The sequence below is a fragment of the Meriones unguiculatus genome, chromosome 1 (genome assembly GCF_030254825.1).
Source record: "Meriones unguiculatus strain TT.TT164.6M chromosome 1, Bangor_MerUng_6.1, whole genome shotgun sequence".
NCBI classification, from domain to species: domain Eukaryota; kingdom Metazoa; phylum Chordata; class Mammalia; order Rodentia; family Muridae; genus Meriones; species Meriones unguiculatus.
This window is the reverse complement of record NC_083349.1, coordinates 48,804,773-48,826,308: the sequence shown is the minus strand read 5'-3', so window position 1 is coordinate 48,826,308 and position 21,536 is coordinate 48,804,773. Positions and strand designations below refer to the sequence as shown.

At 45.1% G+C, this 21,536-nt stretch overlaps 1 protein-coding gene across 2 annotated transcripts in view; it reads right to left on the bottom strand.

Annotated features, from left to right (window-relative positions):
* The window catches only part of Papss2 (3'-phosphoadenosine 5'-phosphosulfate synthase 2), a 66,223-nt gene that overhangs the window by 11,378 nt on the left and 33,309 nt on the right, over positions 1 to 21,536 (bottom strand). The window contains exons 2-9 of one of the 2 annotated variants that reach the window (XM_021659833.2): positions 20,425 to 20,539; positions 16,893 to 17,128; positions 15,823 to 15,961; positions 15,185 to 15,303; positions 14,918 to 15,031; positions 12,707 to 12,818; positions 8,729 to 8,743; positions 2,948 to 3,153 (exon numbers count right to left, since the gene is read on the bottom strand). In XM_021659833.2, the coding sequence (XP_021515508.1) occupies positions 2,948 to 3,153; positions 8,729 to 8,743; positions 12,707 to 12,818; positions 14,918 to 15,031; positions 15,185 to 15,303; positions 15,823 to 15,961; positions 16,893 to 17,128; positions 20,425 to 20,539 (1,056 nt within the window). The remainder of the gene's footprint in view (positions 1 to 2,947; positions 3,154 to 8,728; positions 8,744 to 12,706; positions 12,819 to 14,917; positions 15,032 to 15,184; positions 15,304 to 15,822; positions 15,962 to 16,892; positions 17,129 to 20,424; positions 20,540 to 21,536) is intronic. The other variant, XM_021659834.2, reaches the window with a different exon arrangement.

Here is a 21,536-nt window from a genome sequence, read left to right as displayed (position 1 = left end):
CTTTAAAATGAGAGTGATCATTTTTACTTAACCAGGGAATCATGAGAAATAATTACTGGTTGATAAAACATAGAGCCATGGATAAAAAGGTGATGGGTTTCCTCCAAGCGTTACTTCCACACATTCTAGCTGCTCCTCACAACAACTCTCAGATTATGCCATATGGTGCCTTTGTGAGTAGAAGGGTCACGTGGTGATCTCTATAAGTTCATATAGTGACTGCTTGGTCATTAGGGAGCGGTGCTAATTGACATGGATTAAGAGGGTGGCCTTGTTGGAAGAAGTGTGTCACTGGGGTTGGGCTTTGTTGTTTCAAAAGTTCAAGCCAGGCCCTCTCTCTCTCTCTCTCTCTCTCTCGCCTGCAGATCTAGATATAGAACTCTCAGCTTCTCCAGCACTGTGTCTGCTTGCATGCTGCTATTCTCCCCACCATGCCGACAATGGACTATGGACTGAAACAGTAAACCAGCCCCATTGCAATGCTTTCTCTTATCAGGCTTGCCATGGTCATGGTGTCTCTTCACAGCCCTAGAACAATGAGACCGATCAGGAGTACCCTTAGGTAAGGAGTTGTGGAACAGAGACAGGCCATTTCCTTGCTAACTAACAATTTTCTCTGAATATTCCCAGTGCCATTTGAAAGCACAACAGCCACAGTTTCTATTGTGAATAAAACTGTAAAGGGCCTTTGTGTTCTAAAAAAACAAAACAAAACAAAAAACAAACAAAAAGGTATGAAAGTATTAGTATGAGTTTCAGGGTATTAAAAGTAAGAGTTCCTTTACTCAATAAAACTCATTCATTTTGTTCTTGTGAAGTATGCCTTTAGGAAACCCAAGTGTAATATATATGGAGTGGATGCTTTCTGGTTATTTATGACCCATTTCTTACCATTAGTTCCTCTAATGGTGAATAGTTTAGAGTCACTGACCATACTGCCAGAGCCACAGGTCCCATTACCAGTCATCCTGCCTTCTCAGAAGCTCTAACTACAACTGCTGACATACATCACAAGACAAGATGAAAATAAATAGCCATTCAAGTTCCCCTAATCATTATCTGAGGTTAGTTTTATGTCTTTAGTGCAAGTCACATGGGTATTAAGATGTTAGACCCAAAGAGGGGAGATCTTTGAGCAGAGATAATGGTAGGCCGTTATTCTTTGGGCCACTGAAGAAAGATAAGGTCTCAAACCTGTGTGATTACAATCATAAAGACATGGTCAGAAATGTAATTGAAGGCCAGAATGTAATATTCTCAGAGCAGCTATCTCAAAGACCTTCTGCCAGACTCAGGACGAGAACGTCCCAGATGACTTTGACCTGCTCGGGCATGAAGACAAGAGATGCTTATCTCGAAGGCTTATGGCTGTGTGCAAGAAATGGAAAAGCTGCTTCCCCTGCTCCCTGAGCTCTTCTGTTCAGATTAGGATGACTCTGAGGGCCACTAACTGAACCTTGAGACAGTCTTTCCTGTCTTGTAACATTTCACAAGTGAAGAAAAATGTAATTTTCTTCAAGGTCATAGGGGTGGAAAAGTTGTTTAGTATATCTCGGCCTCATCTTTCTTCAGAAGAGAAATGGAGGACAGTTTAGTTTGCCTGGCACAAGGTCCTTGGGAGCGCCACGGTGCGTGGCTGCTCACAGTGTTACACATGAGCTTGAAAGCGAACCAGGCTGGGAAGCTGAAGAAGTCAAACGAGATGAGGGCTGTTTCCCTTCGCTTCCACCCAGACGCCTGTGTCTTGGCTGAAGAATAGATTTCCACAGAGTTTTTTGGGAAATGGGCTATATCCGGTGACTTCTTAATACCTCCTCACCCCCACTTCGCTACCAGCTGCTGCTAGAAGTTGCTGAGGAATCTGATTTGCCTTTAGGGAGGAGAGTTCACCCTAGTCCGACGAACAGGCACTGACGAAACTGTAGTTATCTTTCTTCTCAGAACTTAGCCACTATGTCTCCTGATCTTTGTTTACGGATCGACGTCATTGACACCTCCCCTCACACACACACACACACACACACACACACACTGGCCATAGAACATGAACTCTGAGTTCTTTTCAGGGGTTGGTTGGGTCCATTCCATGGGTTCGTTGTGCACTTTTGTTTTTGGTTGCTGTTGGTTTTGGACAGAGGCTTCTGTAACCAAACCTAGCCTCAGACTAGCAAACTGGCTATTTATTGGAGTTTGACCTCTGACTGGGCCTCTTTCTCCCTAGCATTGGGATTTCTAGGCTTTACCATCATACCTGGCTTCAGAAAAAAAAAAAAAACAAAAAACATTTCTATACTCAACCATGAATTTGGGGAGATGGCTCAGGCAAATAAGGTCTCACTGCATAAATATGAAGAAAGACCTGAGTTCGGACTCGGCATGTAAAAAGCTGGGTGTGTAGGCGCATCCTTGTCCTGTTAACTATGGGAGGCAGGGACTGGCAGGTCCTGGAGTTTGCTGGCTACAACTCCAGGTTCAGTGAGAGACACTGTCTCAAAAAAAAAAAAAAAAAAAAAATCAGGTGAGAACAAATGCCGTATGTCAGTCAACCTCTGGCGTCCTCACACATGTTTACGTGCATATGCTCTTGCATGCTCGTGTACATACATATGAGCACATACCACATATGCATGCATACAAAAAAATAAAAAGGGATTTCCAGATGGGTCAGTTAATAAAATGCTTACCTTGCAAGTATGAGGGCCTGAGTTCTGACCCCTAGATCCCTAGATCCCACGGGAACGGCCAGGCACGGTGGGCGTGTGCCTGGGGTCTCAGTTAGATGAGAGGCGAGATGAGAGGTGGTGATGGGAAGATAATGGAAAGCTCTCTGGCAGAGAGGTGTTTGAGACAGGGTCTTCTACCGGCTTGGGACTTGGCCACACACACACACACACACACACACACACACGCCTTTGAAGAAACGTCCTTCCGAAGGTTTCCTACTTACTTTGATGTGGGGGTGCTTTGCAGTGGCTGTCCCCCACACGCGAGAGCAACGCTCCTCTTTCCTGTGCTCGTAGAACTCAGGGTCTTGTAGGACAGCCACCCTCCGGCCTTCATACATCAAGGCAAACTTGATGCAGCCTTCGAGCCGCGCTTTGTCGTCCGCAGAAACGGGCAGTACGATGGGAATGCTCATGTTGATGACGCCATCTACGGAAAGACACACACTGTGTGTGAGTACCGTATCCCAGGCGAGGCGTCCCTCAGGATGGCTAATAGGTGCAAAGCCTCTTCTGGGGCCTCAAGACCTACATCCAACATTAGACATGCCGCTGTTCTGCTTTCTCTAATGCTGTCATGGGAACTTCTTGACAGATTCTTGAGGTTGGTTGTCTCAGTAAGTAATCTTTGGGGGCAGGATGGAGATATCTCTTCTGGATTGCCTTTTAAAAACCTTGGTCCTGACCCTAGTGCGCTATGAAGAATACAGTCCTTTGTTGTTATTGTTGCTGTTGTTTTTAAGACTATCTATTAATCAATTTACTTATTTATTTAGAGAGAGGAATATGTGTGTGTGCACGCGTGTATGCATCTGAGTGCACCCAGAGGTCAGAAGAGGACTTCAGATTTTTCTGGAGCTAGAGTTTTAGACAGTTGTGAGCCCAATAACACAGATACTTGGAGCTGAAGTTGGGTCATCTGGAAGAGCAGCAAATACTCTTATACCACTGATCTATCTCTCCAGCCCAAAGCTTAGTCTTTGAAAACAAAAAAACAAAACAAAACAAAACAAAGCAAAACAAAACAAAAACAAACAATGAAACAAAATAAAGATTGGTCAAACTGAAAGCTCTACTTGTTCTTGAAAATGAACCTGTGTCCATGTTGGGCATTACCAACATAAATGAATTAAAAAGAAAGGGGGAAAATCACAGAGTTTACACCCCAGACAAGCAACCCCTTGATGGTTGCTTCGGGCCAGATGCAACGTTGAGAGACTGACTGTTAATCTCTCCTGTCTGGGGAAAAACAGCCTTGCTAGCTCAGCTACAATTAAAGCCGTCACTTAAAAAACATGGGCGTAGGGCCTGGAGAGACGCTACCTGCTTAAGAGCTCTTGCTGCTCTTGCAGAGGAAAGAGATTTGGTTCCCAGCGCCCACACAACAGCGGTAACTCCTTCTCCAGAGGATCAAATGCTGTCTCCTGGCATCCGCAGGCATTGCTGTCATGTGGTGCACAGCCATACACGCAGGCAAAACACCCATACGTGTACAATAAAAACGAACAAATCTTTAAAAAGGACATGGAATGTTACAAAGCCGTTTAGTAAACTTTGCTAAATGTGCACTTTCTCTAGAGAGTAAGACCATCTCCCCTCTGCTGAGTTTCTCATGTTAAAAGACATTTAGAGGAAGCTAGCTTCTCTAATCCCTCTGTATGTAACGTCTTCATAACATGTGCACATGTATGTACATCTTTGTAACATGGCAGCAGCTTGGCCAAAAGAAGGGAGAGGAAAACTTGAAAACAGACATAGGAACTGCTAGTTAACTTTATGTGTTGATGTGACGGGGCTGTGGTGCACAGACATTTGAGCTAACACTCTCAGGGTGTCTGTGGATTTTACCTTTAGATGACACTGACATTTAAATCAGTGGGTCCTGGGTAAAAAAAAATCAACCTCTGTAAGGTGAGTGGGTCTCATCCAAACAGTGACAGGCCTGTGAAAAGAAGACCTGTTTCCCCCAGGAGAGGCAATTCAGGTAGCAGAATGACTTTGAGCTGAAACTGCATTTCTCCACCTGGGTTTCCAGCCTGCAGGTAATCTTTCAGGTTCTGAACATTTCTAGACTCCATAGTCACATGAGCCAATTAAAAACAGTTTTCTCTCTCTCTCTCTCTCTCTCTCTCTCTCTCTCTCTCTTTCTTGAACTATCTATCTATCTATCAATCTATCTTTCTCAGTTGTATTTCTCTGGAAAACACTGGTAAGTACACACACACATATATGCATCTGTATATTATTTTTTAATGTTATCCTGTCTCAAAAAAAATGTAGGGTGCTGTAGAAACAGCTCTTGCAGAGAACACATGTCAGGCAGCTCACAACTGCTTATAACTCTAGCTCCAGGGTGATCAGATGCCTCTGGCCTCTGTGGTGCCGGCACTCTGTGCATATTTTCACAAAGAGACAAGTAATCTAAATAAGCTTTAAAAAAAAATTCATAGAGGCTTCTCACTATGGAGATAAAAAAATCCTACAAGTATCTCAAGTTGTCTTATGAGGGTTGTGTGTGTGTTTATGTATGTATGTGTTATGTATGTGTGTATGTATATATGTGTATATGAGTGTGTGTTTTTATGTGTGTGTGTGTGTATGTGTGGTGTGTGTTTGTTTTGGTGAAGCTGTAGATTTAACAAAATGCCTTTTACATATTAGGTAAGCAGGCTACCACTGAGGTACATCTCCAACAATTTTTTGTGTTATGTGAGTGAATAAGATTTTTTTAAAAAACCACAGGGTTTATTTTTGTTTCTTTTGTTTTTGAGACAGAGTCTCTTGTAGCCCTGGTTGACCTAGAACTAACAGGATAAGATGACATTGACCTGCTGATAGATCTTCCCAAGTACTGGGACCATAGGCCTGTACCACCAGGCCCAGCTAAGGGTTTGCTGTTGTCTTCATAGCAACAGCATCCAGGAGCCATAACCATGACTGTAATCCCAGCATATGGGAGTAGAGACAGGATGCTCAGGCCCTCAGGGCATCCTAGACTATCACAAGTGAGTTTGAAGCCAGCCTGGGCTATTTGAGACTATCTCAAACTCCATCCACTCTCCCAAAATAACTATGAACATTTTGAAGAATTTAGATAAAATAGTTAAAAAGACTACCCCCGCCCCCTGAGGGAGGAGCAGCCTTGCCAGGCCACAGAGGAGGACGTTGCAGCCAGTCCTGATGAGACCTGATAAGCTAGGGTCAGATGGAAGGGGAGGAGGACCTCCTCTATCAGTGGACTTGGAGAGGGGTATGGGAGGAGACGAGGAAGGGAGGATGGGATTGGAAGGGAATGAGGAAGGGGGCTACAGCTGGGATACAAAGTGAATAAACCATAATTAATATAGAAGTATAAAAATTTAATTAAAAAAGTTAAAAAGATGTGGTTGCTTTCTAGTTTGAAGCTTAAAAGTATAAAAACTGGCTCTCATTTCTTAATGATGCTAGATAATGTGAAAAATTATGAGACCATGCCCTCTTTCTTTCTTTTTTCTTTTTCTTTCTTTTTTTTTTTTTTTTTTTGTAAGCGTACTCAAAGCTCTAACTAGTCTGCCTTTCTCAGATATACTTACATAAAAAATTAGGGCCTTAGTTTAATGTGCAGTGTGAGAGATTCAGAGTGGGGTCATGGGTTGGAAGAGAGTGAGAGGAAAACCAAAGAGGAAACCCCCCAGGGGCAGAGAATCCTCTTGCTTTATTTGTGGGCGTGAGAAAATATGTTAGTGAAGTCCCAAAATGGCAAATACATTAGCATGCCTCTGACAGGTAAAGATCTGCCCTGTTTTCCTGTGGGACATAAAACTGCCTTGCGGCTATGAAACCCAGTTACAGTCAGGCGGCTTGGTCTGCTTCAACTCTCTCAAGCTAGTAAGACCTGGAAGGACATCACAGCTATAAACAGCCACCGCCAGCAATAAAGATACCCAGTCGGCCAGAACAGCCTGCAGTATACAGTGGACGCCTTTACAGATTGCGAGTCAGATACCACGCAGGAAGGTCTTGTCAAAGTAACTATTTCAAAGTTCACGAGAAGGCGGAGAGCCAGCCCCTTAGCAGAGGACAGCAAACTCAAAGCGGGGTTCATGAAAAACGAGGCGGCACTGGGCACCTCCTCAGGTTCCTGGACAGCACGTGCCGGTGAAGCAGGGCATTTGTAGACGTCTGTGCTGAAGCACAGCTAGATCCGCCGGGAAAGGGGGGTCGGGAGCAGAGAGCCACACATTCAGACATGCTCTCGGTGGACTGCGTACCGAGACAGAGGCCGTAAGCTCGGTTCGGCTTTCAGAGCCTTGGAGCAAAGGTCAAAGGGAGTGTCAAGAAGCCCGGCCCTGCCTGCAGCATGCCCGCAGCGAGGCATCCCGAGGACGCTTCGTTCTCACACCAACTCTCCTGACCACACCTGCCGGGATAAAGACTCAGCCTGTGGTCCCCCAGGGCAGGGCTCCTGCTAAGTAATAATACAACGATGCCCACGTGTCAGGGACTGCAAATGGGCCGACGTGGCCACGCTCACGGGTTCCCCGGCATCCTTCCTCACTCTTGGCGCTTTGCTTGTTTGTTTTTGGCGGTGGCGGGGATTGAACTCAGGGCTCCACCCTAATTACAGTCCCAGCCTTTCCTCTACTTTGTCTTAAGAGATATATTTTTAAAGTACGTGTATCTGTGTATGGTAACGGGCAGGTGAGTGTGAGTGTCCGTGGTAGCCAGAGGCATTCGATTCCCCTGGAGCTAGGGTTCCAGCTGGCTGTGAGCTGCCCATCACGGGTTCCGGATCCCAGCTCCTACCCTCTGCAAGAGCAGAACATGCTCCTAACCACTCACTCATGTCTACAGCCTCTTCTCTACTTAAAATATATATATATATATTTATTTTTATTTTATGTGTATGGGTGCTTTGCCTGCATGTGTGTCTGTATTCCATGTATGAGCAGTGCCCAAGGAGGCCAGATGAGGGAGTCAGGTTCTCTGCAACTGGAGTTAGGGGTTGGTTGCTAGCTCCCACGTGGCTGCTGGGACCCGGTCCTCTTCAATGCTAAGCCACCTCTCCAGCCCCCCTAGTTTTTGGATACATAAACGTGGACAACAGTTGAGCTGTGCTGAGCATCGTCTGTGGCTTCAAACAGTCCCTGAGCTTTTGGCCTTTCCTTTCATGTGCTTCAGCTCTGTTGAGAGTTGCCTTGGTTATTTCATTATGCTTTATCTGAATTTGGAAGACTATTGTTGTTTTTAAACATAGGGAAAATCCAACAGATAATTTCCTGTCTAATTGAATAATTCTTCTTTTGCTTTAAACAATTACCAAGCATTTTCTCTTTAGCATAGTAGATCTGCTTATTCTTTCCAAAGGATAAAATTAACCTTTATTGCATAATTTGACTTTTTAAAGGAAAAAAATGATGAAAATAATCTCTGAGATAAATGATGTTTTTGGGATTTTACTTCATTCTTGCTCAATGGTGAAATTTACGGTCCGGGTAAAAGTGTATTTCTTTTCACTTCTGTAGCTATCAATTATGATAGCTTGCAATTAAGGCCATGCATAATCATACACTGCAAACAAACAGGGAATGATCGTACACAGTCCAACCAGATACGTTTGCTTTAAATTGAGTATAAAATGGATTTTTTTCACTGACTTGAAAAGGTTTTGTAAGTGTGACAGAATATTTGAATTTTTCAAACTTCTGAAATGATAAGGAGACCAGAAGTCATTAAAAGAACTCGGGAACAAAACGTGCAATGATAATTTAGGAACAAGTTTGCTTATGTCAGCCAAGTTCAACACAACAAACAATAGTTTGACCTGATCAGGAAATTTCCTGTCGTTTGTGTTTGAATAAACAGAACAATGTGGTGTAGTTTTACTATAACTGGTTGGATTATGAACTGACCAATTCCAACTTGTTAATTTAGATTTAAAAAAAATTATATTCTAATAATTTCTTAAAAATTAAGTAACATATCTAATTACAGAAATTTGACTACTCGGAAAGTGAAGTACATACCACGATGGGCCATGCCTAGAGAAATGCAAACACAAGAAACATGCTTTCAGCTCTCCACCATGAGAATCTCGAAGTAACCATGCCCAGGAACAAGTTCCTATTATGACACTTTGCATAGACAACATGAAAATATTTTCAGCTCTTCTTATGCTATTTTTTTTAAATAAGCACATGGCACCAAATATATGATAATATATGATAATACCATTTTTTTGTGGAATATTACTCAGTCCACTCTAAAAACATTGTTCAAAGGATTATCCGTTTGAGATAATTGTAACGCGTTACTCACTCTTTTAATTTCAGCAAGCCTGCCAAGTGGCTTCCAAGCCGGACGCTGGGAGTCGGTGTGGACACACAAAAGCCCCAGACTGTAGAAGCCCCGATGTCTGGAGGCCCTGACCGCGTGTGCCCAGGAAAATAAGCACAAGTGCTGGAATGACCAGAACCTAAATTCGAATGCCAGCTTCAGGTGGGATCCTGCCCTATCTAACACTCACTGCCTCACGAGAGCTAAACGTCCTCATGCACACTAGACGGGGTAACCTGCACTAAACTGGGGTCGTGAGTGCTCAGGAAGCCCAGAAGGTTTATGTGGGGGCCCTCGTCCCTGTCTTGGAAGGTTAGCTGGTGAAGAACAATGGAGTTGTCCTCATTCCACCCCCGCCTCATATGTGACATTTAAACCAGGAGGGTCTGTGGCAGCCCCGAAATGACATTTCCAGTGAGAGATAAAGCGACAGAAGACATGGATGTGAAAATACTAGCTCAGAGTAATAGCTCTGGGGAGTTATTTTGTTTCGGTTTTGTATTAAACCAAATTATCTTTGTAGACTCAGGGTAAAAAGCGAACTTTAAAGAAAATTAACAACTAACAAAATGCTTTGCAGGAGACCAGGCAAGAATGAAGTCTATTACTTCAGATCCTAAGCAACCAAAGGATGGACAGTCTGACGGGGAAAGGTGTGGCGTGGCTGTGCGGCTGTGTAGATGCGGCACAGCGCAAACGTTTCAGCCTCGGTGACGGTGACTCCAGCCTTCACGAACCGTCTACCATGAAGCAGTCTCTCTATGAAAGAGCTCTTGCTAGCTAATGACCTTATCTTGGCTGACGCCAGCTGATTTGACTCCAGACAAGCCATTTCCAGTTTCCAAGCCCTCTTAAACTGTCTGTAGCAGGGGCTGGTTCTGTTCATAGCTAACATGTATTGAACTTCACGACTGGAGCGGCTGTTTTCCCAGGGAGGCAGGCACTGTCGTCACCATCTCCCTCATACAGGTGAATGACCTAAGCCCGGTGAGGTGAGGCAGTTTGGTAGGTTCACAGCTAATGACTGCAGCCAGCTTGGCTTCCCAGCTCACACCCTCACCCACGATTACATCCTATGTCTAGTTAGGCCAAGCTAACTAGAGAGAGATAACTAACTAACTAACTAACTAACTAACTAACTGAGAGATAGCCATGATGTCTGGACATTGAACTCAGGGCCTCACCCATGCTAGGTAGGTGCACTACCACAGAGCCCCATGTCCTGGCTCTGCCCTCCCCACCCCCCCTTTATTTGAGGGTCTCACTAACTTGTCTAGACAGTCTTTGAATTCGTGATCTTCCTGTTTCATCCTCCAAAATAGCTTGAATTACAGGCCTGTGCCCTCTATTTTTTTAATTTAACTTTTTGGTTCCTGTGCATGAGTGTTTTTCTTGCAGGCATGTGCACCACATGTGTGCTGTGCCCATGAAGGCCAGAAGAAGGGTGTCAGGTTCTCTGGAACTGGAGTTGAAGATGGTTTTAAGCTGCCAGGTAGGTGCTAGGAAATGGGCCCTCTGGAAGAACAGTCAGTGCTCCTAACTGCTGAATTCCCTGTGCTATTTTTTATCAGTTAGTTTACATAAGAGCTGAGGAGGTTTTGGGAACCATGTAGATCTTTGAACCCTGGTCTGTGTAGTGTATCCAGTGGACTCATAGAGTCTCAGACAACAGAGAATTCTGGAAAGAATAAATAGAATCTCGTAGAAATTCTCAGAAATATCCTGCATGAGTTTATGGGAACTAAACAAGCATCCAACCTTGAACACAGTTTAACACAGCCTCGCTGGAGCCTTGGGATAAAGCAATCTGTGTAGATTACGAGAGTATTTACACAAGGCAGAATCAACCTCTGGGGAGTCCTCATCTGAGGCTAACCCAAAGGTACTGAGAGTTTCCTACCCAGAGACTGGTGCTGGGAACTTTGGTGTCTGTTGAATGCAGAGATCCACATAGAGCAAGTAGCATGTAGTTTTGGACTTACTGTGGGGGACACAGGAAACACACCTACGGGTTCCTACAAACACTTGGGTTTAGGTTTTGCAAAGAACTGAGATTGTACAAGCAGGTAAGGGGCTTGGAGCTAGTGGACTCGAGTAGTAATAGGGTCAAGTTGGGGCCTTTACGGGAAATGGTAAAGAAACGAAATAGAAATGATAAAAGAGAAAGCAGAGAGCTATTACCTAAATCATCCAGAACCAGGAACATTTCCTTTTGCCCCTTTCTCAAAACACAAGACCTAAGATGACTTTGCTTCCCCCGCCCTACAGTCCTGGATCTCAGGCTGAGGACCCTCTACCTCCACTGGCACTGACCCCAGGAACCCTGGCTGCCACTCAGGCATTTTTCTTTATGAAGCAAGTCCTGTACAATGCACTCTTTGGAATGAATCCTCCTCTTCAGTGTGGGTTCCCCTGTCCGGTGGCCAAGCCTGCAGCCTAGATGCTCCCTCACAGTCAACCTCTCTGATATGGCTGGCTGCTGAGTCCAACGTGTGCTTGATGCAACTGTGTTTACCATGTGTCAAAATTATGTTGTCAAGATGAATGCCTTATTTCCTTGTTTAGGCATCATGGCTGCCTACAGTCTGTTGCAAAGGACATTGGGAGAGTAGCCTGGTGTAGAGGGAGTATCAGACACGAGTCTTGACTCTGATCTTGGGGCCTCACGAATAAGCAAGTCATTTATCCTGGGCTCATTTTCCTCATCTAAGAAGGGGATCATTTCTGTGGGTTTTATAAAAATCAAAAGAAACAGTGCCTGTGGCTGCAAGCTAGACTTAAACAATGTGTGGGTTTGGAATGCTACTTAATCTGAGAAACAAAGGCTTCGGGTTGTGGGGCGTGCTCAGTTGCAGCAGAGGAATTAGGGTGAGTTCTGGTCTGTCTTAGCATTCTACTTCTAGGCCATTCCCTAGGCAGCAGCACAGGCCCGGGAGTATCTCTCCAAACACCTCCTACTAGGCCTGAAGCCTTGCCCAGGACTATATGTTCAGTGTGATTCTGCAGTACGTCTTTCCACTTAGCAGCTCTTGAAATAGAGAACCCATGTCTGGGGACCTCAGAGGATTCTGGGAAGGACATTCTTAGAGAGCAGCCTGGAATTTTTCTGAATAATTTGGCACTTGCTTATGACCTGGGCCAGATCAGTCTTTTTTTCCAAAGCCATTGGCCTGTGAAAGTTACTATCACAGTCCCTTGTCGGGTTTCAGAAGATGGAACCATCTTCATGTATGTCAGGGGAGGGCTCAAGCGCTGACACTTCAGCAGCCATCAAAGAATGCAGCCCTGTGACGTCATGTGGTGGCAGCGCGAAGGAGGAAGGGGAGTCCCCACAAACCGCTGTGATTTCCGGATGCTCCCAAAGGGCGCCTCCGAATACGGACCCAGCAAAGGACGTTGGGGCTCAGAGCTGTTACTGTTTTTTGGCTTCATGTACAGGTAAAGCCTTCATTTCTCAGAAGCTTGCTTTTAAATAATAAATCCTTTGAGAATGAAAAACAGAAATCCTAAAAATGGAAACAGACCCAGTAGAAGGGACACACTGAACAATGTAAATATTGTCACAATAGGATCTTCAAACAAGGTTAGCAGTCCTGTGTATGTGCAGACTCGTGAGAGAAGTACTCTTTCCTTTAATGATAAGCAGTGAGAGACAATACAAAACATACCATCCAGCAGAGTGTCGAAATGTAGCGTTTGCAAGTACTCCTTCTCCCGCATGAAACCTTTGAGGGGAGTGGCCCAACCTTCACTCAGAACCTGCACCCACTGCAGGTCCAGCTGGAAGACACAGAAAACAAGGGAATGTGTCCATCACCTCTCTTTTTTAGGCCTTGGGTCCCCAGGTACATCTCCACCTCCCTTATTCAGCTAGCAGGAGGATAAGAGAAAAACTTTAATGTTTTAAGTGTTGCCAAGTACTCTATGGACTTCTCATTCAAGGGCCAGCTCTGTGTAAGTCTAGAGATTTCCTATAAAATCATGATCCCATGATTCCAAATTGGGATTGCTTAAATACTTTTAGCTGTAACTGTTCCCATAATGGACAACAGAGTTAAAAATCCACTGCGCCCCCACCCTCAAATGTTGGTTTTCTTGTGCTTTTTCATTAGATGCACGTACTGGTACTGGTCATTTGACTGAATTGAGCAAGCCATTGACTCTAAGACAGAGGTCAGTGTTATTATTGCAGCATGAAAACTCTTTAAGCCCCAGCTCCTGGAACCCATGGAGGAGAGGTCATCTCCTTTCCCTCCCTAATTGGGACCAATTTGCCAACACTGCAAGGCAATGTGTGGTCGAAATACACAGGCACTTTTAGCTGATAGGAGGCTAAGGGCTGTCTCCCGTCTTCTTGACCACCTGAGAAGCTCTATTGATCTTTTAAAACTCAGCACACAGGTTATTGCTCTGAAACCTCTCCTGTGGTCCCTAGGTACAAGTCCATGAAAGAACCGGTTATTGGGTTCTGAAGTTCTCTATGCTTTAGACCACATTGTTGTTGGAACTCTCACACCTCATTGCTTTGATGTGCTCACCTGTCTGCCCTGAGTACTGGGGGTGCTTGAGTTCATTTCACAGAACCAGGGGGCTCTGCTCATAAATCCTTTGTGATGGCCCATCTCATAAAATCTCCAGATTTCTAATGAATAATAAAAAGATAGCAAGAGAGACTTGACCATCTTGATGCTTAGGTAAGACTGACCCATAAAAATGCTACAATGCGGTCAGTAGCTGGAGTTGCATCTCATATCTCCTAGCTAATGAAATCAACCAACAGAAGCTGTCTCCCTCTTTCCTCAGGTTGGACTCTCCCTGATGCTGGAAGGGTGCAATCTTCCCAGGAAGCTTCTGGAAGAACCACTTTTTCTTGCTTATCTTGGATCTTGCAGTCTTCACACTTGATGATCATGGTCTCCCATATGGCTTTGCACTTCAGATCTGGGTCTCTGAGGACATATTTGCTGATGACAGCTTTATCCAAGAGGATATGCACAAAACCCCTTGTGGGCGAGAGCTGATTACGGTTATAAATTTTCCCAGAAGACTTATCTTTGTCCTGTTGGTTATTTTATTCTTGCCTGCGGTGGCTGTCATTTTGCAGAGGCGGCAATCAGTTCTAGGCACAGGAGCAGGCTCTTCATGGTAATAACTTTGTGTTTAGAGTGGCATCCAGCCAGGATCAGCACCACTTTCTGGAGTTTCATGGACTTGCACATATCAACAGAACCAGCAGACACTCAACAGAAAAGCCTTCATTGTTTTAGATCAGGGACATCTGTTCTGTCCCCCTCCTAACCCCCATTCCTTCTCAATCGCCAAGAAGTGTTCTCATTCTGGACAAACTTTCTCAACCATTGTTAACAAACTATTCCTGGCATTGTGCCTCTATTTCAGCATAAATGAAGGCGTTGGGGAGCTATGCAAATTGTCCTATGCAAATATGACAACTTTGCATATTTTGCAGTAGGCATCTCTACCTGGCCTTTGTGAGAAGTTTGCTCAGAGAGAAGGTGAGGAGGTAGGGAAACGTCTCTGTAGATTCACTTTTACTCGATATTTCTTATGTTCACAGGAAATGTAGGGCCTGCAAGATGGCTCAGTGGGTAAAAGTGCTTGCCACCAAGCCTGCTAACTGATAACTTGGGTTTGATCCCTGAACATGGTGGAAAGAAGAACAAAACTGACTCCAAATGTTGTCCTCTGACTATACTCATGTAGTCTATCTCACACACACACACACACACACACACACACACCTGAGGGTTGGGGGCAGTGGGGAGAAACACACAGAAAAAAAAGATAGCTTTAAAGACGAAATTGTGTAGCAGTTTATAAGGTTAGATATGAAAGCCAAGTCAAGCAGTCTGTACTCTTACCTTGGTTATTGGTAGTGACGGGAGGGTGTCAGCCTCAGCTCGGACTTGATCAATTTTGTTTTCTGGCACAAAGAGTTCGTGGATGCCCTTGATGGTGGCGTGGGGTACAATGTTCTGCAATGAAATTGGAGTTGGCAATAGTTGCAAATGAAGAACGGTAAAGGGAGGATTTTAGTAAAGAAACTCGGGTTATCCTTCAGCACACACACACACGCATGCACGCACGCACGCACACACTGCATGCAGGAACAAGAACCACTATCCTACCTGCTCTTGCAGAAGCTCCACCACCTGTTGCACACAGTCGCTTACTGAGGACAAGTTGGTCTTGAGCACACACTCTGGAGTTTCAGGTTTCTCGTAATCAGAGTCGATGCCTGTAAACCCTGCAGGGCATAAGATCTGAATCATCTCTGCGCCCGTGGAAGAATGTTGTCAGTCAATAAGGCAGAACACACACTGTACCACGTGTGAAGCTGAAAATGTGATTTTATGACTGAAAAGCTCAAACTGCCGTTCCTGAGCCTCTTGCTGTACGTCAGGAAGACACAGCCGTATTTTCAATATGGAAAACCTCAAGTTAGCGATGATGTCTGGCAAAAAGCCAAGCCTTCTACCACTGATTAGAATTCAAAAGGAAAGCCAGGAGGAAGTTCAATGAGACCCGTTTCTAAATCCAGTCTCAGTTGTATGTGACTGTCTTGAAATGTCATTCCTCCTGCCTGAGGCGACAGTTCTTCAGAGACAAACCCCGAATCTTAGCAAGCCCTTGTCCACCCTGAACTCTCTGCGCTTTCTTAAGCGTGTGCTTTCTGCAACTGGAACACAGAGCACATAGCAACAGACAGAATTGGAAGGCTGGCAGGGCCAGCGACTGTCCAAGGTGCTGCTGGCTGCGTCTATACCTTTAATCTCTCCTGCTCGTGCCCGCTTGTAGAGCCCCTTTACATCTCGGCTTTCACAGATGTTCAAAGGTGCATCCACAAAGATCTCAAAGAACGGGAGTCCTGCTAACTCGTGGATTTTTCGGGCATTTTCACGATCCTGGAAAACAGTGTGTTTAAACGGATAAACAGAACCCATAAACCCAGCACTTAAGGAAGCAGAAGCCAAGGGTCAAGAGATTCAAGGATCCACAAGTTCATGGCCAAGCCTGGGGGATGTGGGTGGGGTGGAGGAGTGGGCCCCAGTGAGCCTGACACTTGCTCTTTTTTTTTTTTTTTTTAATAAAATCGTGTACGAGGCTCTCACCAGATGACACTACGCCCTTGGGTCCCAAAGCCTCCAACGACACGAGCCAAATAAACCTCTAATCTTTATAAATCATCAGGTCTGGTATTTTGTTAGAAGAGGACAAATGGATGAGGACAAATATTCCCAATGAGATTTTTTTTTTTCATGGCAAAACACAGTGTACTCTCGGACTTGATAACCTTCCAGTAACATGAGGTATGTAGCCCCGCAGAGTCCTTTCAGAAAGCCCAGAAATGTCACTCTGATAAGCACACTGTCTGATGAACTGCCAGAGCCAGCTACGGGACACAGGCCCCTTAGCAATGCTGTGCTCTTAGCATGGAAGGGGTTTGCTAGCAACCTCCTGCTTTAGAAGTCTGGGACACCCGGGTCAGTGCTGTCCCCGCTAAGCCCAGAGAAGCCAGCGCTGGGCTGCTCTGTTTGGGCCAGCTAAACATTCTTGCTCCCAAGACTGAAATACGGGCTGTGGAGTTCTTGCTCAACTCTTTCACCTCTGACCGCATGTTCCTGGTGACTGTCATCCATAAAGGCTTCTTGTCAATTGGGTCACTGGCTTCTGGCAATGAGGCAACCGTCTTTACATAACCAACAGCAAATGAAGGGAATGAAGGGACGCGTGAGGAGAGGGGCGATGGGTGGGGAAGTGGGAGGCTGGTGGCCATCTGATCTCCCCTAGTTCCGCTGGCTGAGGGCCACAGCCGAGGGAGGCCAATCTTTTTACCTTTGCAAATGGAGAAATGAAGCTGGTAATGCAGACCAGGCCAGCGTCAGCAAAGAGCTTGGCCACCTCAGCGATCCGGCGGATGTTCTCTTCCCGGTCCCCAGAAGAGAATCCCAGGTTCTTGTTAAGGCCATGACGGACATTGTCCCCATCCAGGGAGTAACAAGGGATGGCGTGAGATACAAGGTACTCCTCCAAAGCAAAACTTATGGTTGTTTTTCCAGCGCCAGAGAGACCTGTTGAGAATAGGAAAGACAGACTTAAGATGAAAAGTGACCAACTTGGGAATGCTGGAGCAGGCCTATAATCCTAGTGCTGGTGAGGTGGAGAGAAGAGAAACGGGAGTTCAGGGCTAGCCTCCGCTCCAGGAAAGCCTTATCCCAATAAACCAAAGTCTCTCAAAGGATGAAAAACCATGAGGTAACCTGTTTTTTTATACATGAAAAACATATAATACACAACATACATAGACTCTTATGATAACACTCCAGCCTTAAAAAAAATATATCATTAAAATCCAGAAAGAGTACAAAATCTGAGTACTCGCATTTATTTTATGTTCTGGAAGTTTTTTGGAGCAACTGGGGTTTGTAAATAGGAAGACCATGGACTGTTTTGTGCTGTTTTGCCTACTAACATTTTAAAGATTAGAAAGGTGTTGGTGAAAATTGAGGTGCTGGCTACTCTTGCAAAATCAAAGCAGCAGTGACAGCAGCCTTGCCTCTTCTGGTAGCACTTTGAGGACAGGGGGACCGGCACCCAGAAGACTAGCCCACCTCCCTGCGGACTCCGCTGAACAGCCACCAGGCATCAGACACATCGGCTGAGGCGTTTCTGAGCTCTTAGGTGCATGGGCACTCTGACCGAAAGACAGTTCGTGTTTGTACGTAAAAATGGAGTCAAGACACAACACTTATCATTCGATAAGCATGATAGGTCACGATATAATTCTCTAGGTAAGGAAAACATGAGAGGAGAGAGAGACAGAGAGACAGAGAGAGAGAAGAACAAATTATCAAAGGGCTGACCTACCCCAGAAAGTTTGTACTGTCGCAATTCACTTGTCCTAAATATCTTTGAGCCTGAAGAATATTCCAAGATGCAAGGCTGATGCCTCACAGAACTCAACATGGAAATGGGAAAATTGGGAGAGAAAGAAAGAAAGGGGGGAAAAAAGGCAAGAAACCAATAAAAACACAGAGAAGATAAGTGTGTGTTCTCACGCGCTAGTGTGCTCACGTGTGTGTGTGTGTGTGTGTGTGTGTGTGTGTGTGTGTAGAAAATGGAACAAAGCTGGAACAAAGCTCAGGGGAAAGGAACCATGAAGAGGGAAGAGATGAAATCTGCAAGTGTAAATGAATAGTCCCCAGGTTTACAGTCTCATTTTAAAGCCATGCTCTTAACTCTGACAGGGGGAGCTTGAAAACATGGCTGTGGAAGGTTCTAGGAATCTTTACCGAATCCCCACAATTTCTTTTGAATAGATCTCAGTTCTAGAGTCTTCTTAAAATTTATGTCAGCTTGTTGGTGATGGAAAATAGGAACCCTGACTCTCTGTATGTTCTCTTGCGTCTGAATAATGAAATTAATTTCCTTCTATTTGCCTGTTGGAGAACAAAGGCCTCGCCTCACTCCTGGTCAGCATGTAGCCTAGCCTGGAATATGCTGAAGTTGCGCTGTATTTGGGTGGGGGTGTGGGGGCAGACTTTGGGCTGAACGCATTGATGCCTTATTTCACTTAGCTCCACCTACGGCGCCCATGAGGCAGGTTCTAATCCGCCTTAGCACTGATATAAGCAATGATATTGGGATTCAGAGAGGCTAAGTGACTTGTGCAAAGCCACACGGCTGATGTGGGTGGACTGGGTTCTCAAATCTGAGCCTCCGGAATAATTGGTTCCTTTCGGTCTGCGTGGCTGTTGTCAAACCTTTGAGGCACAGAGACAAAAATAGAAAGTCTGGAAAGGTAGAAGGAGGAAAGGTCAGAGGAAATAAAGCCTTCGCGTTTCCCCCATCTCAGACCTGCCAGTTTTTCTTTTCCTTTTTAAAAGAGTGCACATTAGGGAATATGAACTTTATGTGTCTGCCTCAACACAAAAGTGAGCTTCCCTAGTAAACAGCTGGAGAAAGCAAGCAGAAGCTGTGGGAATACAGGTGTCTGCTGCTACAAACAGCGCCTTACGCCTTACGGAGGGAGCTAGGGGACCACAGCAGACATAACAACACCCAAGCCTATCCTAGTGGCACTTGGGGCTCATCATCTTGGCATGCAGGCTTCCATGCCCATTGTTTGACTAATGACCTTGTTTTGATGCAAATCCCAGCTGTGAATGAAACCAGGAAACCACAGGCACCAGAACAAAATTCAAGAATAGCAAAAGAAGAAGAAGAAGAAGAAGAAGGATAAGGAGAAGGAGGAGGAGGAGGGGGAGGAGCAGGAGGGGGAGGAGCAGGAGAAGGAGGAGAAGGAGAGGAAAACAAAATAAAAACAAACCAAACCTGGGTGTGTATCTCTCAGCCCTAGGATCCCAGCACTGAAAAGCTAAAGCAGGGGGATTGTGTATTCTGGGCCAGCCTGGGCAGACCTTGTGCATTCTGGGCCAGCCTGGGCTTGTCTCACAAGCCAAAAACAGTCCAAGTGGACAATAACAACAAACAGAAAACAACCAGGAAACATTGGAGGCAGGTCCTCCAGCGCCATGTTCTTCCCAGATGCTCTCAGATTAGACCTTTTCCTGTGTGAGCAGAAAATAGCCCACGTGCCTCCCACGGCCCAAATAAACATGCTTTTGTTTCTGGGCTCCTCCCTTTTTGGGAAAGTCCTATCTACGAAAGAGTTTCCTGTTCTATGTCCTGACTGTATCAACTCTCTACGTGAGGTAAGAGCTCAGACCTGGTTTATCAGGGTTCTTAAGGCCTAATTGGCAAATTCATTGCTAAGCTCTCGCTTTGGAACCCATGGTTCAAAAAGGATAAGAAAGGGGACATTCCCCGGGTCATCTCCATGGTACCAATCCTTTGCCAAGATGAGCGTTCCAGTAGTCATTCTCACAGACTCTTAAGTTCCTCAATGAAATAGGCCCCCAGAACATCAAAGCATTAGGAAACAAGCTCTAAACATCCATAACCTGACAGACTGCCAAACACTCAGCGTCAAATTAGGAAAAGCACAGTTGTCATGGCAGGAAATCCATTCAGGGGTGAACATGAGGAGCTGAAAGGTGTCGCAATCCGCTTATCTCATCTTGTGCTGCCAAAGAACGGTAACTAATAATTAGTGACCTCCCTCAGCGCGTCAGTTCTCGAGGATAGGGTGATGATCAACAGCCCTGTGTCTGCACAGCTCTCTGTTCCACTTCCTCCAAGGTTTCAATAAACACCTCTAGGTGTCATATGTCACCCCGAGCTCCTTAAGATCATGTCACACGCCAATTTCTGATTTAAAAAAAGAAGTTTCTTGAAAAATGTGTGTGTGTGCATATGTGTGTGCATGTGTGTGTGTGCATGTGTGTGCAAGTGTGTATGCTCATACCTGTTAGCCACACGGTACATCCTCGGAATCCTCCCCTGGTTCCCACCACCTGTCCTCTCTTATTTCTGCTTACATGATGGGCCTGGTAGACCACATTGGTGGATTTTTGCTGGTCCTACAAAACAAGATAAGATCACGCATAATGTTTGATTAATAAAATGTGTATGCTTTACACAGAACATTTACACTCATTTTAACTTGAAATTGTAGAGTTGCAATATACAACAGTTTCTATGAAACGTATTTGAAAAAGTCCCGCCCTCATCTCCCCGGGTTTGAGCCTCCTTCATCCCATTTAGTTACCTACACGTAAACCAGGAGAATTTTTGTTTCCACAAAACAATTAATTTTGAGATATTGACTCATGATACACAACTAGTAGAATTATGGCTCTGGCCTCCTCAGCTGCATCTCCTTTTCTGGAAAATGGAGCAGCAGTGATTAATTTTACTAGTTTAGAGACAAACCCCGCCTTTAGAACAACCTCCACACTCCTTTCAGACTATTCAAGTGAAGACTATTTGGATGTTGTCTTAGGTCGGATTCCATGGCAGTTAAAGTTGGGAACCCTTTATTGGGAGGGGGAGAGGGAAATGTCTGTTTCTGTAAATGCTTGTTCTCCCACGGAACAACCAAATACTCCGGCAGCACGGTGTGTGTGTGTGTGTGTGTGTGTGTGTGTGTGTGTGTGTGTGTAATTCTAGTAGGGCTGTGGCCCACCCTGTCCCTATGGAGCCGGGTGGCTCGGTAAAGGCTTACTAAAGACAAAGCCAGCTGTGGCCGCTCACACCTGTTATCCCTGTACTTGGGCGGCTGAGGCAGAAGGGCAGCCTGGAGTTTGAGGCCTGCCTGGGCTGCACAATGACTTTCAGATCATCCTATGCTCTAGTATGAAATGTCTCAAAAAGAAAAGAAAGCAAATCAGCTTGGTGAGCAGGAAGAGGTTAGTCTTCTTCTCAAGCGCATTGGCCACTGTCTCAAAGGAACTAAATTTTGTGGGTTTTTTTTTTTTCTACTTCCCCAAGGTCAACGTGTGAACATTGTCACCTTCCAAAATCCCAGCAGAAATGAAAATGTACCAGTTACAAGGCATGGAGGCCATCCCACACCTC